At 35.6% G+C, this 25,377-nt stretch overlaps 1 protein-coding gene across 7 annotated transcripts in view; it reads right to left on the reverse strand.

Moving 5' to 3' along the window:
• LOC145669646 (uncharacterized) overlaps window positions 1-25,377 on the reverse strand; it is a 995,784-nt gene that overhangs the window by 27,741 nt on the left and 942,666 nt on the right. For all 7 annotated transcript variants that reach the window (XM_081737888.1, XM_081737893.1, XM_081737887.1 and 4 more), the window contains one exon: window positions 9,122-9,247. In XM_081737888.1, the coding sequence (XP_081594014.1) occupies window positions 9,122-9,247 (126 nt within the window). The remainder of the gene's footprint in view (window positions 1-9,121; window positions 9,248-25,377) is intronic.

The raw sequence follows: 25,377 nt of genomic DNA on the forward strand, positions 1-25,377 counted from the left end.
TCCTTTTCCTTCGTCTTAGTATTCTAGCTACATACTAGTGATGGGTAAATTCCTGGGAAGATATTTTTCGGGAATATTCCCTGGGAATATTCTCAAAATGGGAATATTCCGGGAATTTATTTGCAATCACAAAAAAGTGCATTCACAAAAAGTGCAATCACAAAAAAGTGCAAAAAAGTTACTATATTATGATTTCAAAGTTAAATTTGTTTCTTTATCACAGTGTATTCTTACTGTTGTCTCCAGACGATTCTTTAAAATGTATATTTTGAACGATATTATGTTATTTTATTAATATTTTATTATATTTAGAGAGTACGCATAAATGTATATTTACTTACAATATGTTCTATGCAAGTAAATGTGTGGGGAAAATGGTATAGTAACTCCACATACTTTTACACCGCTAAACAGTTTAAATTTATATGTAAGTGGATTTTCTAAACTTGATTCTACTACTGGTATTATAAACATATTAAATTTTTAAATGATATAAACAAATTAGTTTGGGTAACTACCAGAAGACATATGTCTCACCATTTTATTAACATTTGCGCATACATTTTTATGTTCACAATATTTCCAAGATATCTTTATAATTTTGCATGTAATATTGCCACACGACCTTACATCTTTCTTCCTATCTATTTCTCGAAATGTCATGCGTTAATTCACATATAAGAGAAGTCCGAGTATCTCTTGATAAATCCGAGTCAGAGACAGGAGACAGAACGACGCCTATTATTAACAGTTGTTCGGAGTATATTGATGCTACTTCACCTCTATTTCTACAGAAATTCTACATTACTTTAAAAACTGGTTCCTTTTCATAATTTGTAAATTAGTTGTTTGCTACTTTTTAGTGCAAATTGAAATGTAACTTAAAAAGTCATACTATTAGTTAGGCATTTATTCCGAAGTTGGGCGTCCGCTTTCGCCACGTTTTTTCGCTGTTATCTCTTTTCCACACTTTCTGCAATTTGTTATTAGGTTCATTAATCCGTGCTCTTCACAAACTTTTAAAGGATTTTGCTCGTTATCAATGTACTGCTTCACAAATGTTAAAACTGTTAGTTCATTGCCCTTGTACATTCGCCATGTTGATAACATAAATGCTCGTTTCTTTCCCACAATGCAACTGTTCGGTTACCTTGCGCCAAGTAGTTCCCTCCGCTCGCCGTATAGTCCCATGTTTATAACCGCTTATATATAACAAATAAACAGATTTTTCGAGACTCTTATATATTATCAAGTACACAAACGATCAAATTATCCATATCTTTCCTGTAAATTTTAAAAATTTTGCTGGAAACGGACGCCCAACTTTGGAATTTGACCCATTAGTTATATAAAGTACAGTCAACAAATTTTAACTTTTTTAACCTCCAAATTATTTAAAACCTAGAAATAAGTCATAATAAATGAAAATAAACTAATTAGTCATTGGTTCTTATAATTTGGAAGATAAAATAAAGAAATGGAAATAAATTCGTTCCCAGGAATTTATATGCCAGGGAAAAAACCCGGGAATATTCCCACTTTTTATTTTCCCTCCCACTGGGAATATTCCCACTGCCCATCACTACTACAGACTTCAATGATTTTCTTCTGTTACTTCCGAATATAATCATACAAACAAATTCCACTCCAAACATTGCAACATAGACTGTCGTTAATAACAAAACAGAAATTCCCCTGTATAGATAGATAGCACTGTCACTATAAGGTCCTGGTTTTCTAATCGCCGACACAGCTAATAATTTCCGCATACCATACAGCTCTGACAAAGGGCACCGTATGTGCATATGTGAATACAATTATGAAGAGTTTAGAAAAAAAAAAGAGAAAAGAAATAAAGAATCATGACGTCACCATCCATAGAGTACAACACAAGACAAGGCGAGAAAAGAGCCGGCTAAAACAATTAGCATGCTGGGACAAGAGATTTATTTCAGCTGGAGGCCGACAACAAACTATACACACAAAGCGGATATGATTTGGACAAAACCAAGCGCTAAAATAATAATCCTTCTGAATGTTTTGGCATCGTTTCCAAAGGTATTTGTTCTTTGCGCCATTCTTCTCGGATGTTATCTTCAACTAATTTGGCCAATTATTACCAGAGAAATGTCATATTGTTTCTGACAATAATTTGTCTCGCGTCTTCTTCTATACCTTTTTAGTTATGGCTTCAGATCTTTTCTTTCTTTCTTTTGTATTTAAAGAAAGCTTTTTGACAAACAACACAACAACAAAATAATAAAAATTACTTTGTGTCTCTTTTCTTTCACTTCCCCGGCTGACGAGTACGCCAAAGTTATGAAAAGAAAATGACGCCAAGCTACTATATTGGTGGGTTTCAGAGTTGCCAGCTAATATTATTCAAATTGTATAAGAAGGAATTATACAAAAAACACTATAAATATTGGCGTAGGTTCAGGGATGTCCACAGCAGGATTTCTAGTGCAGGTTGCGTTTATGAGATAATTTTTCATTGATTATGGCAACTCGAATTTTAATTGTGCCATAGTGATGCTTTTTAGAACGTTAAATTTGAATAAGATTTAGTTTACAAAACAATTGGTTTTGTCAAAACTAATTCTGGTTTTATGTAATAATTTTTTGTACGGGTGGTGAATGGGAAATTTGGAGAGTTTACACCCAAGACTTAAGGAGCTAGGGGAAATCTACATAGCATTATCTCATGACAGACTTTTTTTAAAGCACCTTTCAAGATTTCATAAAAGAAATTAATCTGCTCGACAAAACTCTTAATGGCCAAACCACTTAAGAAGAAAATATAATATAACGACAACTGAACTTTAAAATGCTGTAACGCACTAAACTCTGTTTGGCCACTGTAAAAAATATTAGTGTTATAAAGATGATCTGTAATTAATTTTAACTTTGTCAATTTTGAAACAGCCCCTTCCGGAAAGAAGGAAAACAATGACTTGTTTGCCTTACAAAGATTATTTAACGAAGAATGTTCATAAAATTGTTTAAATAGATGTTGAGAATTTTAATATTTTATTTTAAATCGTGTCGAATTATCAGATAGACGTAAAAAGTGAGTGCATATTCTGACAACATTGTATATGTCCATGCTGAGATGTTTGGTCGATCGTTGAATTCATTGATCCTGAGGAACTTGGCTTTAAAGCAGGGATGCAAATAAGCAACAAACTTTTGCTAGCCCGAGAAAAAAAGCTACTAGCCCATATCCCACAATAGAAATAATTTACTTACCTTCGGTATGATATTAAATACTCGCCCGCACCGATAAACCACTCGCACCGGGCGAGTGAGCGAGTGGTTATCGCCATGGTTAAGTAGGTGCGTTGTCACGGTGATAATAATTTGAAGGGTCATACCAATGAACTGTAAGATCGAACATTATAGCCGTCTCTTGTGTACGATAGTGGTTAGGTCCTAGTCATAAATTTCACGTCTGTGGCTCATTATATATTCATACGCCTGATTTAGGGAATTAGGAATGAGATTTCTGGGCTGTCGGCGTCTATGGCCATTTAGCCTGTCATGTATATGAGAGATCATAACATGCCTCGGCGAGCACACTCTCCGGTAAAAGGGAAGGAAGCGGCCTGGGACGATTATATTATGTACAATGCCAGTATTTGCCTGGTGTGAATGAGGGAAACCCAGGAAAAACGTCACTCAAGATTGCTCGCCTGAAAAAGCTCGGTCGAAAAATTGTCCCCAATGTGAATTGAATCCAAGACCGCTCGCACCAAAGGCGAGAGCATTAGCGACTACGCCACGCGGGGCCATTACGCCTGATTTTATATTGCTAATATTAAAGTAGTGATGTCCACTTTCCTCTTCTTATTTAAATTGGGCACTGAATTCCACCATCCAGGTCGAAGAGTTGCATCTCAATCTTTTTTCCACAGTTGAGACCATTCCTTTAAAGAGTGTCTGCAGTAACTACATAACATACAGTAGAATCCTGTACTTCAGAGGACCTCAACCAGGAAACCTAGACGAACTGCGGCATCCTGGAAAATTCATTTATAAAACAGGACTACTGGTTGCGTCAACTGTTAAAATGGTTGGATCATGTCTCCGTGGGACGACCTTAGGTAGCGTGGCTGTAACAATACCGATTACCAAAATATGAAGTTTCTTTCTCCCACGTTAACAGCTAGATTTGTATTTCCCTTGAACATGGCAACAATATTACATTAATAATTACTTACAAATATGTATAATATAACGTATCTTGAAGTTGAAGCAGTTGTATAACCCCCCCCCCCCAAAAAAAAAACAGACATTTCTTAATTAAAAAAAACTCGATTGTACGATTTTTAAGGTCCGAAAAAGAAAATATCTTAGGACAACAGAAGACACCTCGTAATCTACTTTTGCGTCCATATGGTTTATCCTAAGAGGGATTGATTTTTTATGGTACTGTATTTAAGAGAACTTATACATAATACTAACACCATCACTGGTTAGATTTGAGTTCCTTAGATTATGTTTTTACGTATTTATATATATTTCAATTTTTTGACACTTTACTACACAGTTTGTTCAGAAATTTGGTTAAATTTAAGTTACTTAGGCTATTTTTTTTTTAACTTTTTAAAATTTATTTTTAATTTTTTGAAACTTTTCTTGACACTTTGTTCAGAAATCGATTGATGCATGTCCCGATTTTTGCAGAAGACTGCATCAAAGTCAAATACAAAAACTTCTCAATTTCCGTTCGTATTCGCAAAATTATGCGGATCGCAAGGGTTAACAACGCCAAACTGGAACATGCAATTTTAAGTAATTATATAGATTATCGCAAAATAAAACGCAAATTTTACCATAATCGGCATAGCAGTTATAATTACTTTTTAATTTTTTGCGTTGCTGGACGCAGAATTTTGCGAAAACGTACGAAATGGCTCGCTATGCCTGTTTAGACGGATGCAAACTTCTTGCATTTTGAGATGGATGAGGGAATATTTTGTGTATATGTGGAGTGTATGTGTGTGCGTGTGAAAAGATGTAAAAGAGCCTGTGATGGTTAAATTGCCAGCATCCCTTCTTCAGCCTATTACAATAAAAAATCTTCCGCATTTTCACCAATTAAGAATTTCTCATTTCATGGTAAAAATTTCTGCCAAATGACAACAATGGTTGTTTCGAGTTGATCGAAGCTCATATACATTTTGATAAGTTGGATATGCACACAATAGTCAACCGAAGCATTACTATTAATACATTAGGGCTCTTTGACCTTTGATCTTGATGTGATCAAGGAATAGTTATTTTACGGACTTTAACCAGTGGCAATCTAGCCCAGGGCCAGGGGGCTTAGGGCCCCTCAGTTTTCAGAGTAATGAAAATAATTTAAGCTATTATTTATATGTTTTTGAAAGTTATATAATAATAATAATAATAATAATGATAAAACTCATGATATACCTATCATAGTCTGGGTTCTGGCAGCCCTCCCCCCAGTTTTTACCTTCTAGATCCGCCACTGACTTTAACTTAATACGTACGTAAATAAAGATTTAAATATAGAATCATCACACTTGACACATTACGAACTGTTACGGAACCAAAAAAAAAAAAAAAAAAAAAAAAAACTTGTGATAAAATGTCCACGTATACTGTAACACGAACATGAAATACAAATCAAATGCCATAAAATTACTGAAAACGTGGATATTCTTCCTTTTTTTTTTTTTCAAAATGAAAGAAAATAATTTGTTCGGTTTACTGAAAAAGGACATTTCTTGTATTTCAGAAAAGTATAATAATAATAATAATAATAATAATAATAATAATAATAATAATAATAATAATAATAATAATAATAATAATAATAATAATAATAATAATAATAATAATTCGAAAGTATTAATTCCAAAGATGAACGGATAGCAACCACACTTATATTTCCCTTGTACTTAACAACAGCTTCGGTAATTACTACATGCATTGGCAACACTGATTGTCTTGAAAGACATTTCCCATAGGTCAAGATAACCTGTACGCATTTGCTCATGACAAAATATCATAACAAAGATACGTAGCACCTGGCAAGCAAATGCTTTCGAAGTCCTCCCCCTCCTCTTTCCTTAAATAATAATTAGACAGAAAATTATGAGTGGAAATACCATAATACATAGCTATTACGTCTATCAATTATCATTTCTGACGATGTTTTTTGAGGAGGCTAGACCTATATTCGGCTTCTCCGTCTTCGAAGCCATAGACAATTATTATTGCATTCCCTTCTTCTTCATATATATACATACATATATACAGAGCTTGATAATCAGCATCACCACGGCTGGTTGGTTGATAGTTTATTCAATCACAAAAACGTCTCGATGCCAAATGGGTATTGTTGAAAACCTCGCATAGTCTACTTGGCGGAATGTTTCCTATCTGCAGTTCCCGATATAGGCAGTCAGGGGCGCCAAGTTTTTATAGTTTTTGACGCTCTGTCAAAACTAATCCTGTTGTATTACTTCTTTTCTCCCCTACCAAACCACTGGGATCTATAACCTGTTTCACCGTATGTATTGTAAACAAATGTTACGGAAGAAATTGCCAACGCTTTTTGAAGTTAATTTCAGCCAACCGGTAGCTACTGTTGACTCCTTAAGGAAAAAGAACGTTTAAAAAAAAGAAAAAAAAAAGAAAAAAAGAAAAGAACTCTAGACCAAGCTATCAAAATTATAACAATTAACTAAACAATCTTTTCTTTATATATATATAGCGAAACGTAACGCTATGCAACACCGATACTGTCTCGGAAGTATTTAAAAAAATAATTATCTAATCATTTATTTAAAATTACATTTTCGAAATGAACTTACCCACATAGCACACTACGTCCCTGGGATGTCCCATTTTTATCCCAATAATCCCATTCAGTTCCCGGGATTATCGGGACAATGAGAAGACATCCCATGGACGTCCTGCATGTGACGTCCTGAAAGATTCTCATGTACGATGTCCACGGGACAACCCCAGATGGGACAGGAGGTCCGAGGGAAAACCAATAGACATCCCTTCGTGGTCCCGTTGAATATCCCGTATCCCGGGATATTAGCGGACATCTGGATCTCCCGCGGAAATCCTGTGGATGTCGCGAGAGCACATTCGGATATCCCGGGATGTCCGTTGCAGGCTCAGTCTCGGACATGCCGTGGACGTACCTGTGCTATGTGGGTATCAATTTAAAACGATTTGATAAATTGAAAAATAGTGTATTGTATGCAGGGTCGGATTTATCATTGGGCCGAAAACACCTGGGCATCGGGATGCAACGTTCGAATAGGCGCAAGTTCTTCGAAAACTGCAAAAATGAGACGAGGAAAATGCAAAAGTTAGTTTAACGTCTCATGGTTATGATATTTCGGCTAAAGGAGACAAGTTATTATTATTATTATTATTATTATTAATAATAATAATAATAATTAATAATAATAATAATAATAATAATAAAGTCAGAGTAAACGCTTTCCAAATAATAATTCCTTTATCGAGTCTATTGACTTTAATCATGAAGAAGTTGAGAATACTATTAACGTTGTAGCAACTGTGGATAGTTTTGTTGAGGCAGGCGCGTAACGCTGTTGTATTTTTGGGTGGGGCGTCCCCAGCAATATATGTCCCAGCACACTATCAACTATTCCAAAATTCATAAAAATTTATATTAAAAGTGTTGAAACAAATATATGCATAAAATAAGTTTATATTTATTATTTAAAAAAAAAAATCCTATTGTGTAAACTTTTATACGTCGGGGTGAGAGGCGGCAAATACCTTTCGGCCTAAGGGCTGCTAAACATTAAATCCAGCCTTGATTGTATACATTTTAAAGATAATACAACCAAAAGTTTGTAGCACCTGCTCATTTTTTCTACTTATTTCGATTTTGACGTTTGTCTGGGAAAGAAGATTTAGGTTTGTCATATACAATCTAATAAGACATCAATGAGAATTTTAATACAAGTACGCTCAAGGGCGCCCATGTTGTATTTTGCAGGGGAAGCAAAGATAAGCGACATTTCAAATGTAGTCTCAAATTTACGGTAACTATTCTAAAAAAAAAAAAATATATATTGGGAGCTCCTTCGTGGCTAAGCGGTTAGCATACGCGCCTATGGCGTGGGAGATCCGGGTTCGATTCCCGGCGGAAGCTCATGTGGTTCGGATTCCACGTTAATCAGTAGGTCCACGTCTCATATAGCCTCGCTGCTGAACGGGACGTTAAACTCAAAATCAACTCAACTCAACTCAAAAAATATTGGGTTTTCGATCTTCCGAAGTACAATTTCCTTTAGGGAGGCGAGCGCCTCACCGTGTCCCTCTGATGGGCGCCCTTGCTTACGCACAAGAAAACTTAAGGGAAAGCCCCCAAGAGCGGTGCCAATACTTCGCAACCGAAACCGTTCATGGTTTCCGCGAGTATTCTCAGGAAAATATAAAACCCCGGGTTCTTATTCTGTAACTGTTTGCGTCAACACAACGCAAAATTTACTTGTGATAGTTGATGTAATTGATCTGTCATTAAAAGTGCAATAGTATTCAAATTTAACATATCCCTTCTTCACAGTTATCAATTCATTTACTATTACCATTATTTGCGTTGCATTGCGAGCAGCTAATTTTGCGAAGATCGTTATGGAATAAGGCTTCCGGACATACTACTTCCCCTTCCCCCTGTAAAGTACATTTTGGGTACAATTCAATATCTTCCAGTAAATGTGAAAGCGAGTTCTATTAGATAAATCTTGGGTCTTATCTGCTTGTAGGGACAATTGCTGTGCTGGTATTCATCAAGAGATTAGGGTCCAGTGACGATTGTAGTTTTCAATTTCTTAAGGGGAGGTGGAGGAGGCTAGTGAAAAGGCAGAGCTTTCGGACTCACGGCTGTTCTGTTCCGATGTCGTAATCCTGCCTTGATACCAAACGAAACAATCAATTTAGGGACAACGAGAGTAATAGGACGATATATTAAAAAAGGTGCGGAAGTAGTTGTAGTTAACATATTCATGCTGAATACCAACCCCTTTACTCCCAGAAAAGAAACAAAAAAGCATTGAAAATAAGTTTTATGAAGTATATTTAAAATAAAACTTACCTGAAGTTCCTGAATTTTTTGCTGTTGCTGCATAAGATGTTCCTGTTGTCTTTTGAGCTGTTCCTGTTGCAACCGATGAAGTTCAAACTGTTTTTGCGTTTCTGATGCAACATGATTGGCGTATATCTGAAACGAAAAACAAAGAAAATGTTCACATTAATTTATAATTAATTAAAGTTTGTTATCTAATGAGTTTAAAGCAAAAAAATTATTGAAATACAAGACTCAGTAGCGTATTTGGCTACATAAGCTAATGATCAACATGATTGTGCAGTGCCATCCGCAAGGAAGGTTCCTCCATATTGAGTTATGTTTACAAACACCTAACATTATATGAACTTGGGGTTTTTGCGTTGCGTTGGCGCAAACCATTACGGAACACGCCTTCAAGTTACTATCTCTGGTATGAAGTCATAATTACACAGTTCCCTCATACGCGATACCTATAATCCTATTCTTAAACCTAATGCTCTACTTGAACGCTTAAGATTCAGTTTGCCATAGAGGTTTCTGAGTCACAAGGGATAGTAACTGATCATTCTCCATGCTCTAGAACAGGGGCGGATCCAGGACCGACTTCTGGGGGAGGGCGGTGGGTTGTCATAATGCTACTTTTAAGGGCTCTAAACTGTGGGATGGATATTATTTATATATATAAAACAAGAAATTTTCCTCTTCTGGGAGGGACAATCGCCCCCCCCTGCATCCGCCCCTGCTCTAGAAGTTCAATAACACCTACTAGGTACGTTAGGGTAAGTAAGCTAAAACCTGCCTTTGTGCAGAACACTCAGACCCCTAGCCGAGGCAAAATTAGCAGGCTAATGTTAGACATGCTGGGAATTAGCAAATATGTTGCAAAAGTAAAGAAGAAATATAGCATATATTGGAACCTACCATTTTGCCGTTATTTATTCAAACAAAGAAGAAATATACGTTGAAACCTATCATTTGCTGTCATTTATTCAACAGTTTCTTCCTCAGACTCCCGCGATTTATTTTGTTGTTGTTTTTCGTATGAATTACCTTGTCAATTGAGTTTGTTGGCAAATGGTCGGCAAAACTGTCAGTCGTAACCAAGGGTCAACGTTGGTAATTCCCTAGCCTACCGTTCCCCACTGGTAGGTCTAGTCTATGCAGCTTGGAGACATAATAGCTATAAGCTAGTTATGGATAAAAGACAGTGAGCAACTTGTATTTTGAATTAAGTAAAATAAAAAAAAAATACAGAGAACAAATATTCGTTAGCTATAGACTAGCAACACATATACTCCAGTTCTCTCTCTCTTTCTCTCTCTCCTTTGGATAAGCACACACGAAATACACACATGTATAAACACGAGGACACGCATCCATTACCTATTATATGCGCGTGTAGTGTGTATGGACTCAATATATTTTTCAACCAACACCCACAGTGGCTAAATTTAATCCGGGATCTTTCTAATTTTACTCCCCCATTCATAGCACAACGACACTTAACACACACACACTCACATACACACGTGAGTCACAAAAACTCTCTTTGCTATAGTCACTTCTCTTCACACAATGGCTTAGCATTTTCTCTTTCTTGTTGAGCATCCAGTACAACAGATGATTTTAAAGCAAAAATAAATAAATAAATAAATAAATAAATAAATAAATAATAAATAAATAAATAAATAAATTTGCACATCATCATCACCATGATCACAAAATAAACATTTTGCCAAAATCAATAAGTATGGTCTTCAAGACAACTTCTTCGTCTTAACGGAGAGTTATCCGCTTTAATATCGGGCATCAGTTGTAGAAGTCACGAACTCCCTCGTTTTCCTTCCACAACAGCCTCTGAATATAATTTCTTTACAAACAGTGATGTAACCAGTTTATTTTCATTTTCTTAAATATTCACCCACCTAATTTACTCCATACTTCTCCATACCCACACGTTATTCAAAGCCCTTATTTTACACATGAGATGAGCCACTTGCTAGTTTGTTTGGAATTTGAAATGAAATAAATTTATATCATTTTAACAAGAAAAAAACAAACTAATAAAATGTGTTCGTGTTATTTTAAACAAACTATTGGGTTGTTTGAATTTCAGTTTTGCGCCCCTTTGAGCACCGAGCCTATATGTGACGTAAATCTATAGCTTATCGTGAGATCCGATCCAGATGAGAGTTCTTGCCGGGAATCGAACTATATGGCCACGAGAGAGAACTAAGCCATTTTTATGGGTGGCTCATGAGATAAAAAGAGACAGAGTTGAGATTATTTTGAGTTTAACGTCCCTTTCAGCAGCGATACTATATGAGAAGGGACCCTACTGATTAACGTGGAATCCGAACCACATGAGCTCCCGCCGGGAGTCGAACTCGGGTCTCCCACATCAAAGGCGCTTATACTAACCACTTAGCCACGAAGGAGTTCACGAGAAGAGACAGAGCTAGTTAGCTCTTATAATAGAAACACATTCACTTTTCGAAACGAGACATTACTTTCACGATACTTTTTCGAGACGAGATATGTTACTGAACATAAATTTACGAAAGTTTCTCCTATTAAAGAGTATATAATATTGAACTCTTATTGATCTATTGCTAAATAAAGGCCTCTGTTTCTCCTCGCAGATTTCTGTCATCTGTCAGCTGCTGCAAGTTACTGCAAAACACCTGATTCCACCTACCCATGTTCAATTTGATCGTCTTCTAGGTTGTAAACCTTTATAACATGATTTTATTCAGAACATCACATGATATGGAATGTAGAAGATGTTTTCAAATAACCACTTTTATTGTTAGAATATTTTTGAATAAAATTGTCACTTGGAAACCTCATGTTAAAATAAATAAATAAATTTGCTGGGAGGAACGGGAATGGCGGAAACTTCATCATGAGGAACTACATAATTTATACCGTTTACCAAACAATGCCAGGGTCATCAAGTCTAGAAGGCTTAGGTGGGTAGGTCATGTAGCCACATTGGAAGAAAACAGGAACACTTTCAAAGTTTTAGCTGGAAATCCAATCCGAAAACGACCATTAGGAAGACCAAGGCACAGATGGGAGGACAATATTAAGATGGATCTCGCAGAAATAGGCATACAAAGTAGAAACTGGATCCAGTTGGCCAGCACAGAAGTCAGTGGAGAGTTTTTGTGAACTCGGCATTGAACCTCCAGATTCCATGGGTCATAGAGTTAGTTAGTTATTCCTCGACAAAGAAAAGAAGTCACCAAATCGTTCTTCAAAATCAAAGCATTTAGCTTCTTTGGGCCTTATGCAGAGTTGTTTTGACGTATGATTAGCAACATACTAAAGGTCTGACTACTGCAGAAAACATATGTTAGTCGAACTCTTTAGTATGTCACTAATGACGCGTGAGAACGACTCTGCATACGGCCCTTTGTCACCCTCATGAACGTTATTGAACGTGAAAGCTAGTAAAGAAATGTGAAGAAATGTACAATATCTCAATGCAACTTTCACGTATTAATGCATAGTTTAAGTCGGAAATGTGTCTGATGGAGCCAGGGGTTTAGTTAATTGGCGAAACTGTTACAAATCAATAATTCAATAAAAACGTGTTTTGTTCAAAGGCTGTGTGTTATTTCTATCTAAAAAACGTTAAGTTGAATAAATTTGTTTGGAAACGATAGAATGCAAACTAACTTATTACATCCCTAATGGCACAAACAGTAGGTCCAACAGCAGAGGATGGTATAGTAGATTAGTCGTTGGCCTTACGTTGGAACTGGACACTTTGCCAAACATTTGCCAACCACTCATAATCCATATGAAGAAAGTAAAAATGAAATGAAATCTGTAAGTTTTACGTCCCACGGTTATGTCGGTTAGGCTAAAGTAAATTTGTGATATTGTCTGTAAGGTTAATAAAATAGTTTTGAAGATTTATTTATTTATTTATTTATTTTAAAGAAATGAAGGAAACATCTAAATCTTAAACATCCAATGATTTATGGCGAAAAATATAGATGATTACGGAATAATTTATGGAAATGAGGGATCCCGAGAAAACTATGGTCTACGGTCAAACCAGACAGTGATAAATCAACCCCCCTCAAGTTCTCTCCTTCTCAACCAGATATTGGAATCACCCTTTCGTGCAGGGAAGTTTATATTCTGTAAGTAATTTGTAATCTTTGATCTCTCCCGAATCTAGGGACCACCAGACGTGAGTACGCAACAACTGAGCACCTTGCCCCTTCTATTTGTATTGGAAGTCAAGGGCTCCAAGATAAATATACGATATTTTTGCATTGACCCCGAAGAAAGTGAAATAGCTACAAGAAATCACGCATTTAAGAAAGGAATGAAACTCCATATATCACATAAACGATCACCGGGTTTTTGTATTAATCGCCACATTATTCTTTCCTCAAACAATAGACGCTGAAAACGTACGGAAAAGAAAAAGTCTTCTGCGACATTTTAGCCAAGTATTTCTGGAGTGCGAACAATGACGATTCAACGAAGCCGGATGTAGGGCGAATAGTTCACCAATCTGCCGTTAAATGCGCTGCTTACCGAACAACAAAATGCTCCATCTTGTGTTTGAATGACTTTGGATCACTCTTTTTGTTCTTTGCTACGTTAAAAATCAATGGAAGAACCAAAATACAACCGGAAATGTTGGATATCGTGCTTTTGTGCTCTTTTCTTCTAATGAGTCTAGTAATGAATCGCAGTCTTTGCAATATAATTCAACAGAGAAAAAGAGCAATTTTGGACTATTCTTTAAATACAAAGGTTGTTTATACGAAGTTAGAACAATAATTCTTTCTCTCTCGAATGACTACTGATTCATTATGTTTAATCAAGCAAAGTTCTTGTTTTAACATTCTCTTTTCTCTGTCCAATTGTGTCCTTGCACTTCTATATTGCGAGCGAACGATGATAGCATGTCAACTGACACATATTTTTGAACCATACTTCCTATCTGTAACAGGAAAATCTTTGGAAAAGATTTTGATATGCAAGTTTCGACATGCAACTTTGAGTACCCCAATTGATATGAAAGGATAAAATAAATAAATAAATAAAGTAGAATAAATAAAGCTGAGCCTTACAAACGCCTCTGTGAAAGTGATGGCTTCTCGACTCTATGTCGGAAGAATATTAACTGTATGTACAAACAATTGTCTGTGTAGTGAAGCTATAATTATGTAGTTCTTGCATTCGTTGTACCACTACTCTTAATTTCAAGTTTACCGTAACCCTTTTATGAACCACGGGGAACACCAAGGTGACCAGAACTTTTACTTGCAAAAACGGGACGCATACGAATCTACGAGGGGGGAAGTAAATATCTGACTTTCAGATTGCATTTTGGGACTCAGTAGTGTTTTCAATTTACAAAATACACAAGTAAGAGAGATAACACAGTGTTTCTAATTAAAGTACTACCCAACAATTCTTTTAACTACTTGAACACTCAGAATTCAAATTCAATTCCCACTTAAATCACAGAACACTGAATTCCCATTTGAACATTCAGAAGTTCCATATACGACTGAACCTTCCCAATGAGTATTGGTACAGAAAAGTATAGAATTTACATTGACCATTTATATTTTGAATAATAATTACGGGACACCTGGGTCATTTTGCTTAAAAACGGGACATTTAGGCGTCTCGTTTGAGAATCAGAAAAACGGGACAGCGGTTGGAGAAAAGGGACTGTCCCGGTTAAAACGGGACGTCTGGTCACCTTGGGGAACACAAATTGATCATTCTACCTCTAGTCTATTGGTTTAGTGGCCTTGCCTAGCTACGTTAGGCTACGTTAGGGTAAGTAGGCTAAAACCTGCCTTCGATCCAAACTATCAGAAATGCAAGTTATACTCGTAAGTGGTTGTAGTAATACTAATTACATTAGTAGAATACAAAATTAGTTGGCGGGCTTATGCACGCATCTTTGTTTATGGCAAGTTTAGAGGTAAGGTCTAACCAAGATCGGTTAGGGATCATGGAATTTAAGGATTATTTTAGGTATTTTTCAAATCAAATGGTCGTAGAATAAATAAAGAGTAGGCTATAAGTCAGCTGACAAAAATGGACTTAAAATTAATTTAGGGATGCGCACGAGACGAGTCGAGACAGAATTTTCCTGACAAAATTCGAGTCGAGACACAGCTCTTCCAATAGAAAAATATATATTTTTCGAGTCGAGACATTACTTTTACAGCACATTTTCGAGACGAGACAGTCTCAAATATTGTCTCGTGCGCATCCCTAAATGAATTGTTTTAGGTTTTATTTAATCAGCATTGTTCGGAAACTTGTTCTTGAAATATTGTATTCACATTGGATGCTTTCTGAATTGATTTACTCGGAGATTGCACAAAAGCTTTGTGCTACAGTCATAATATTATCTTCTATAGTTTCACACTTAGGTATATCTGGCCTGGGAAGATCCGCAACTGATCCAGTCTGCACAAATAATTTTTATTATGGATTGTTTGTCACGATGGCGGTACAGTGTTCGGAAACTACTCCACACAAACAACTGAATCACTTCTTGGTAATTGTGATCATGTAACAACCACTGTTCATCAACGCATGTTCATCCTTCGATAACTTCCTATTCTTTCTGTGAACTTACTTAATTACAAATGTAACAAGACGTACAAATGTTCCAGTACCAGAGGGAATCGTTCTATTACTGAGTCACTGTGTCCCTCTATACAGTTATTTTGAACATATTATCGACAGAGCTGAGATAGCATTCATAATTATTCGGCAAAGACCTATTGTAAAATATGTGTGGGTTGGTACCACTAGCGGTGTGCTGTTACTAAGAGTATGATCCAACATCTCTGGTTTCCCTTTTACGAAAAAAAAAAAAAAAAAACACTAGAATAAAAGAAGTGGAAGGAAAAATAGACTAAGAGAAGACCTTGTCTCTTATGTTGACTCTTCAGCATACTATGATTCTCCTCACTCAGGGACGAAAAACGAAGAAAAACAAAGATTAAATATAAAGACGGGCATTCATCAATGGAAAACTGACCTAACTGGAGCAAGCACTGTTTTTAATGTACTGAATACTCAAAGACACCATAACCAAACGTTGTTTACTGCAGGGGAAGATGATGAGGATGATAATATATTCGTCTACAATGACTCGAAACTTTTATATTTTCCACGTCAACAAGTCTCCTATTTAATTAACTTAAAAATTATAAAACACGCGATTTGTACTCTTTCATGCCGGCTTTATTAAGAAAGCAACGTTTTATAATGCAATATGCCTTTAAACGAAGTCAAGGAGTGGAATATAAATAAAAAGTTAATAACACAGTCTATAACAGGGTGTCTACTAAAATTCCAAAATGAAATTTCGTGACGTTTTCGTGACCTTTTCTTTTTTGCAACATTCTCAAGAGCAAATTTGGGGTATGAATTAAGTCGAATTTTCATGCATAAGCGTGCTTTGCTTGCGATTTGGTAGCGTCTAAAGCTGACCATTTTGACGTTCTATAGAACAAAACTGTCCAGTCTGTACCGGTATTTATACTGATTTTAAAAAAAGTCGTAACCCAAAAAGATAAATTTTGTGACTTTTTGTTGACTTTCATGACCGTTTTCTCATTTCGTGACTTTTTCGAGATTTTCGTGACTTTCCTGACCGATAGACATCCTGTATATATAATTAGAGCTTAAAACACTTCCTCTAATGGAAGAATTCTATCGACAATGGAGACAACAGCTACTGACAATTATGTTAAAACTAATTTCCAAAGAATCTGAAATATGCATAGAAGAGACACTTAAATTAATAAGATAGAATTTCGCATTTTGAACAGCGTGAGGACCAGCATTATGAAGAAAGACCCACATAAGGAGCATGCTTATTCATTGATAAATTCTAACGAAATTTTGCGAACAAAGTCTACACTATAAAAGTGTTCTTAAAATTAAAAATGAAGTGTAATTTCTAGTTTAGGCAGTGTCCGCTTTTAAGGAAAGACACTTCGATTTAAAAAAAAAATCCCTACAAACTAAAGGAAGAAAGATTATGTAATGCACTAATTCTTATCTACAATTTTTTTGAATCTGTATGAGCTTTTCTTCCCTTGACTCGTAGTAAGAAAAACGCCACTGAGTTTAACGTTCCATTGTTGCGCCCTTTACTTAAAAGTCTTGATCCGGGCGAAATTAAAATGCCGCTAGTTTTACATTAATTATGTGATATCTTCAAATAGATAAAAGTTAATCGAAATGTGGAACAAGAGCGCCCTAGACAATATCATTTTACATGAGAAACCGTTATCACGACTCACTTATCTGCTTTCAATTTCGAGCCATTTTGAAAATCGGCATTTATTTTCGCGTTTCTAAACAGATGAAAACATAAAGCCACTAGATGACTTGTGATAATGGTACCTCACGCAAAATAATATTGTCTAGGGCGCTCTTGTTCCGTATTTCAATTATCTTTTATCTATTTGAAGATATCACATAATTACTGTAAAATTAGCGGTATTTTAATTTCGCCAGGATGAAGACTCTTAAAGGAGACGGGTAATTAATGAAAAGTGAACGATTATGGAAGAATTGGTGGGATGATAATGTGGAAGGAGAGAAAACCCCACGAACACGATGTTGTTCACCGGAAACTGACACGGCCTGGGATCGAACGTGGACAGAGTACTGATTCCTCCCTATATCCACTTTCATCAAATCCCTCTGAAACTTTCATTTATTTGATTTGATTTTAAGTTTAGCGTACCTTTCAGAATCAAGGATGTATAAGACGTGGACCTGCATCTTAACGTGGGATCCAAACTACATGAGCTCCGGCCGGGAATCAAGCATGAGCCTCCCACGCCAAAGCTTAGTCACAATGAAGCTCTTTCAGGTTTTTGCTGACAGCTATACATTAATGTAAAATGAACTCGAGTTAGCCCCACTCAACCCCCTGTCTAAGTGTTCTGGTTACAAGCCTGTATGAAACCAAGGACTTTTCACGTGAAAACTGAGCGTTCTACCACTAAACCACTAAAATCCACGGAAAGTGGTAAGATTTAGGGTCATGCTCGGGGTTCCGTTATAACGAAAAGTTGTATGGAGATAGCATATAATTTATACGAAGCCTTATTTAGTCTTCGTACATGTAAAATGTCAGTAATGTACAGACGAACGATCTGCAGACAAAAGTAAGTAGTCGGTGCAATACTGACCTTCATACGTAGTTAACATGTTCTATAGGACTCAACAAGCGTGTGAAAAAGAAAGCCTTTTGATTATATAAGAACCATACGGGGGGAAACATGTGGAAACATTATTCTACGTAAAATGAGATATGAATTGTTCCTTACATCACAAGCTCTTTCTCATATGCACAACATGTGTGGCTAAGCCATTCTGTTAAAAACTTCGCAAACTATTTTAACTCTTACTGCAATAGTTAAGTTTTTCCTTATTGATCATGCAGTGTTATCTGTGTGCTTAAGGATGAGAATCCTATGCACCGTTGTACTAAACAACCAGGCTATTGTTTCTTCTAGTGAGGCAGAGCATTACCAAACATCCTCTTAGAATACAATCTTCCTTCGCCACACACAAAAAAACTTCCCTTTTCTTTTAAACTGTAGATTCTTCAGTCCTTAAATAAGGTTACCAACTACTACTATTATTATTACTAGTTGTACCGCTAAACTTTAGGCCTGCTGCACACTATACGTGCTTAATTAAAAGTTCTTGTTGCTTACATTACCAGTTATTTATTTATTGATTTATTTGCCCACCAACAACACCAAACTTCAAAACATATTTTTCATGCAATTGTTCAAACAAAACAACCCTACACCTAGCGATATCAGTTAGCGAAACACAGGTAAGTGATAACAGAAATAGCGACATCTGCTAGCAAAAGGCATGTAAGTGATAACGGAAAAAGCGACACCTATTAGCGAAAGACAGGTAAGTGATAACGAAAACAGCGACAATTATTAGCGAAAGGTTAGTGGTAACGGAAATTGCGACATCTATTAGCGAAAGACAGATAAGTGATAACGGGAATAGTGACATCCGTTACAGAAAGGCAGATAACTGATAACGGAAATAGCCACATCTATTAGCAAAAAACAGGTATTAGATAACGGAAATAGCGACATCTGTTAGAGAAAGATAGGTAAGTATAATGGAAATAACTACAGGATGGTCCAAAAGTATACACCCCTGCATTGATCAAGTATAACATTCTAGTTTATGGATTTGTTTGCTTCGGCTTTTCCGTGTTTAAGGTGTAAGTAAAAATACATTTAAAAATTAATAAAGAAACTAAGTCTACCTGATGGATAACAATAAGAAATTATATAAAATGCAATGAAATGATCAGTACGGTACTGTATACCAACTTTTCGGCCATCCTGTACAACTATTAGCGAAAGACAGGTAAGTGAAAACGAGAATCTCGAACAGGCATAGATCATGCGAAGAACAGTATTTAATAATGCAAAGATTATATACATTATAACAGCTTATACATCATATAAAATATTTTTGATAGCTTTCAATTATTAAAAAAACAATATATATTTTTTCTGTTAATTCCAATATAAAATAAAGGGGTTTTACACTAGTTGTAAGCATCCGTTGTTGCCGACCCTTGAACATCGATTAATAAAAAAGAGGAGGAAAGGTCTTCACTCCAATCCCGGTATTTATCCTGGACTAATACTAGCCCGCACAACCTGGATGTAATGAGGGTTGGGTACATGCAAGGCGTTATTAAACACTACGAGAAACTTGCATACGTTTTCCTATACATCACCTCCCCCTCCCCCACGAGCCAAAAATCGAAAAGAGGGCTTCACACAGGATTACACAGAGTGGCCCAAAAGTAGATATACAGTCCCGTACTGATCGGTCATGACATTTTATATCATTTACTTGTTATCTATACAGGTATTGACTTAGTTTCTTCTTTATTTGTTCTTAATTTCTTTTCACTTGGACTTGATTCTTGGAACAGAAAGGACCAAATAAATGCATTATCTTAATAAATTAAAATGTCATACTTGAACGATGCTGGTTTATATACCTAATTTTGGGCCATTGGGAAAGATACATTTGTGTACAGAATTTTGTAATTTTGGTATGCGGAAAGCTGATGATAGACACACATACATTATTATTATTATTATTATTATTATTATTATTATTATTATTATTATTATTATTATTATTATTATTATTATTATTATTATTATTATTATTATTATCCTAAATTTATTTATTTTCGAAGAGAACTAGAGCACGTTGAAAATTCTGACTAATAAAGTGGTCCCAACTTGAAAAAGTTTGAGAAACAATAGTCTGAACGAGAAAGATGGCACAGGCAAAGCAAGTGACATTTAAAAAATGAAAGATCCGTAAAAAACAGTAGAAAGTGTGGTAGCGTATGTATGCATAATGACAGTGTTTTGTTTCATCATAATGAAGCTTCTCTCTACAAACTGTTTAAGAAGGGGGGGAGCAAACCTTTCGTTCAATGGGACGTTTCACACACACACATACACACAACTGCAGGGAAAAATTAGACAAGTCATTTATCTTCCGGTTGTCACTAAAGCACAGGAAGTAAGTTGAATCATTTAGTTTTTGTTTTCCCTTATTTTTGAATATCTATATTCTTACCACGCCATTGTGAATTTTTTTATTGTCTAACTACGGCTTAAGGAATTGGCAACAGGTTTAATGCCACAGAAACAAAAGCCAGCAACTGGATTTTATTACTAAAATTACTTATTTGATCTCTGAGTTTGCTCGCCGATTTATTACTTCTCATGAAATCTGGTAGTTTTTGCTGTCTGATAGCAAAATTTCTTGTCTGGCTGCTAGTGAATAGTTTTACTCACAATAATTCACATTACTTAGGAATTAGGATCTAACCCGGGTACCAAAGATGAACAATCTATAGTTGATAAAGAATTGAAAAAAAAAATGACTCATAAAATTCTTCGTGTGGAGCATTGTACTGTATGGGGCAGAAACATGAACATTACACAGAAATGATTAAAAACGGCTGCAAGTTTTTGAAATGTTAGTGTGGAGAAGAATGGAGAAAATTAGCTGAGTCGAACAGAAAACGAATGAGAGTAATTTTAGATATTATTAAGAAGAGGAAAAGAAATTGGTTAGGATATTGTCTTAGAAGCAACTGTATCATGAGGGACATGCTAAAGGGTATGGTGGCAGGAAAGAAAGGAGACTACAATTAATTGACGATATCAAAACAGAAAAGTGAAGATGAAGAGGTTAGGGGGCGACCGAGGAGCATGGAAGTTTCTCATCTGCAGCAGGTGACCTGTCAATAATGGCAAAATACGTATGATGATGATGATCCTTGAGTAACTTCTCTTTTCCAACAGTAAAAGTTAGCAATAGTTTTTTGTTTCGGTCTTCTAAAAAAAATTTTGCTATGTTCAATCTACAAAATGATAAATCAACAGTGTTTCTTGTGGCGCGCAGCGCTGGTAACACTATGAAGAGAACAGAGAGCACCGTAAGGAAAAGGGGGTGCACAAGAAGAAAACGCTAAGAAAAGAGAATCATGAACGTCGTTACTCTTTCAACAGATGCAAACAAAATTTCATTAAGTTTGGTGGAGAAAATGTAACTTTCTCTCTATCATTCCTTCTCTCGAAAAGTTGTTTTGCAACAGAACAGAACGGGGAACGGGAAAAAAAAAAGAACATTATGTCTTGACTTGAGTGCTATCTATATGCTTTCTGCTTCTTCTATGTGCGTATATGTTTGTAATGTGAAATAAGACAGAACAAACCCGAAATGTGCTATGTTTGTTTAAGACTTTGAAGATTTCTTGGGAAATCACAAAATCCACTTTTATCAATTAATGAAATGTGTTAGCATTTTCACATCTTTGCTGTCTGAAATGCATAAAAGCAATCTATACAGTAAAAGTATATACATCCATCTCAGTGTGTACGGACAACACTGTATAGTTATAAATAAACCCCAAAAAGCTTTGTGAAAATTTCTGTGTGTGAGTAGTGTAGAGAAAATGTATTTCTATACTACCACTCTCTCTTAAAACTATCACTATTTTTGAATTTACAAAATACAATTCTTTATTTTTAAAAATCATTATTTTTGAATTTACAAAGTACAATTCTTTATTTAAAGTTATTATTCTTTAATTTACAAAGTACATTTTCTTTTATTTTAAAAAATATTTTTGAATTCACAAACTAGAATTCTTTATTTAAAAATATTATTTTTTAATTTACAAAGTAAAATTCTTCATTTTTAAGTCATTATTTCTAAATTTACACAGCATAATTCTTTATTTAAAATAATACTTCTATAAAATGAACCAAACGAAAATGTAAAATATGAAAAATATTATATAGCGTATTTCTTCGAATATAAGGCACCATCGAATCTAAGGCGTAGAAATAATGTACAAATAAATTCCTATTTCGATAAGCATTTTCTTATCAGTAAAACGAAATGTTCATTGTTCGTGAGCGATTACCATCTTTGTGCAGTCTGTCATTGTTGTAATACAACTAATTTTAAGCAAATTAGTTGTAACTACCAATATTGAAGACTGCAGTATAGATTCTATGTTGTAACCTAGGTGCAATGAATAAATATGTACGTATATTGCAGTATATACACATCGAATCCAAGACGCCATCGAATCTAAGGTGCACCTGAATTTTGGACGTCTTAAAGGTGACAAAAAGGTGCGCCCTATATTCGAAGAAATACGGTATATTGTTACAGCAAAAATTTATAGGAATTAGACTGAAAGCATTGAGCGATCTTCCTAAAATTGAGTGCTAAAGGATTAAGAAGAAAACGTTAAATCGACCTTAATGCTTTTAACCTAAGACACTCTTCCAAAGGTTTAAAGACAAAACGTTAAATCACCCCCAATGCTTTTAACTTAAGACGATCTTCCCTCTCATATATGATCCCATCATCTTCCCAATGGCAGCAAAATAGAATATTTACTGAACAGAGCATAAGCTAGCAAAAGGGCCATGATATGGATGCGGAATCATTTCCGGTGATTCATTTCTGTTTCGCCTACAATCCTGATGCCAATTTATATTATTATGTTTATTTCAACTTAGACATAGGTGAACCAGCAATACCTATTTGGCCTATTCCAGTTTTGCCTACAACCCTGCCGGCAATGTATGCCTTTATCTCACCTTAGAAGTAGGCGAAACCATTATTCCTGCTTGGCCTATTCCTTTTCCCTTTAGAACCCTGCCGACAATTTAGTTTGCTATCGTATCTTCGATTTGGGTGAGAGCAACAATTGGTCATAATCTCCATTTTATGATTTGATACATACTCCGAAAACAAAGGCACTTGGCTCATCCCTTTATGTTTTTTTATATGAATCTATCTATCCAACGTACGCATTAAAAAACAGACGCTAATTTTTTACTGATAAACAGACAATTTTTTTTCTTCCTCTCCTTTTTTTCATTACTTTGTATCTATTTGTCTCATCAGTTGGTTTTCGTGTAAACAAAACGTACATACGTCGAATTAAAAAAAAAAACACGTATTTTTGCTTTCTTTTCCGAACAACCCATACAATTCTCTTTTTTCTGCAAAATATTCGCAAATGCGTATTGCTTTCAAATGTTTATTTTTTTCTTTCACTAGCATTTCATTTTTTTGTACTCCTTTGTTTCCAGAGAGGTGAAAAAATGTTTGTTGTTTGTTTGTTTGTTTATATGTATACATGTAGATTGTGTATTTCTCTATTCTCTTTATTATAATAACAAAACCTTCTGAAAAACAAAGCCAAATTGGAAAATAAAAGAAGAGAGAGACTGGAATAAACAAAGCCAGGAGAGAGGGATTTTTTTTTTACAATCCAGAAGAAAAGGGGAAGGGGTACAATAGTACATATATTCGAATGTACATATAGTGTAAGACTATACATATTATATGGAGAATATACAGATACAAGGAAACAATTCTAGCTTTACTTCAATTCTTTTCCCTCCTCTGAAAACCCATTCCACCAAAAATCTCCATTCTAATTCCTTTCACTGGATTCGTGCATTTTAACGCAAACTCTATATCTGCGTATGTGTATCATTGTATATATGTGTATATATATATATATGTGTGTGTGTGTCTGTATGTTTACAAAGCACCAACAGATAGCAGCAAACCGAAAAGGAGCTATTGTTGTTTATAAAAAAAAAAGAACTTGTAATGTAGGATGATACGTGGTGATCAGAGGGGGGAAAGGGGAGCTGGTTTTATCCTTTTATTCATTAAGTTTACCTCCTCCGCCCGCTTCCTCCCTTTTTAGTTCCATCGCTCCTATAGTTTTTCGTTCAATTCCCATTCAGTCAGTGATTCACACATGTACAATCCTCTGAGCACCATTTTGTTCTCTTTCCACCATCTTGTGTGACCCTTTTAGAATATTTTCCAGACTCATGGCTTTTACCCTCCCCTCTTTTTTTATTTTTTAAAAGCAACAACAACAACGAAAAAAATACAGTTTTATTGAAGCCCCCTCCGTTTTCCAGTGTTCCTTTGATGTTTCCTGATATAAACTGAAATCCTGGGGTCTGTGTTTTCTCAACCCACGTGATTGAATACCGATTAATTAATCAGATAAAAAAACTCTCTTCAGTAACGCACGGGGGAAGGAGGGGGGCTCTTTTTTTTCTCTCTCTCTTCAATTGACGCGTTTCCTTTCATACATACATATACACACAGATTGTACATCATCATCATCACTATTGTCGCGGCCACGAACGGTCTCAAGGGGAAGCTTAGACCTTCGTGGTGGACTGGTAGGATTCTCAGTGTTAGAAAGTTGTAGAACACCGATTCTATCATTTGCATTTAAAGAACAACGAATAGTTTGTTCACGCTCCCAAGTAAGCTCAGGTAGAATTCAAAATATAGGTTTTATATACACGAGCGCTTAACTAATTTATGGGCGTACTGACAGGGTGTGAAGACACCGATATAGAGAACGATAGCCAAGAACAACAAGTATTTATATACCGCCAGAGGATAATTATATCACAACAAGATTAATTCACATCGGGGCCACCATTTATGTGGACCAGGGTTCGAATCTCAATGTAGCCACCATTTTATGGTTACAGATCCTTACCGCTTGCCACCATTTTATGTCAGCGGTGACATATCCTTCCGATTCAGTTATCAAATTATGTGCGTGACGCGGGGTGTCGCATGTCACAGGCCGACAACAATTATGT

This window comes from Thermobia domestica, chromosome 14 (genome assembly GCF_964235325.1).
Source record: "Thermobia domestica chromosome 14, izTheDome1.hap1.1, whole genome shotgun sequence".
Classification (NCBI taxonomy): domain Eukaryota; kingdom Metazoa; phylum Arthropoda; class Insecta; order Zygentoma; family Lepismatidae; genus Thermobia; species Thermobia domestica.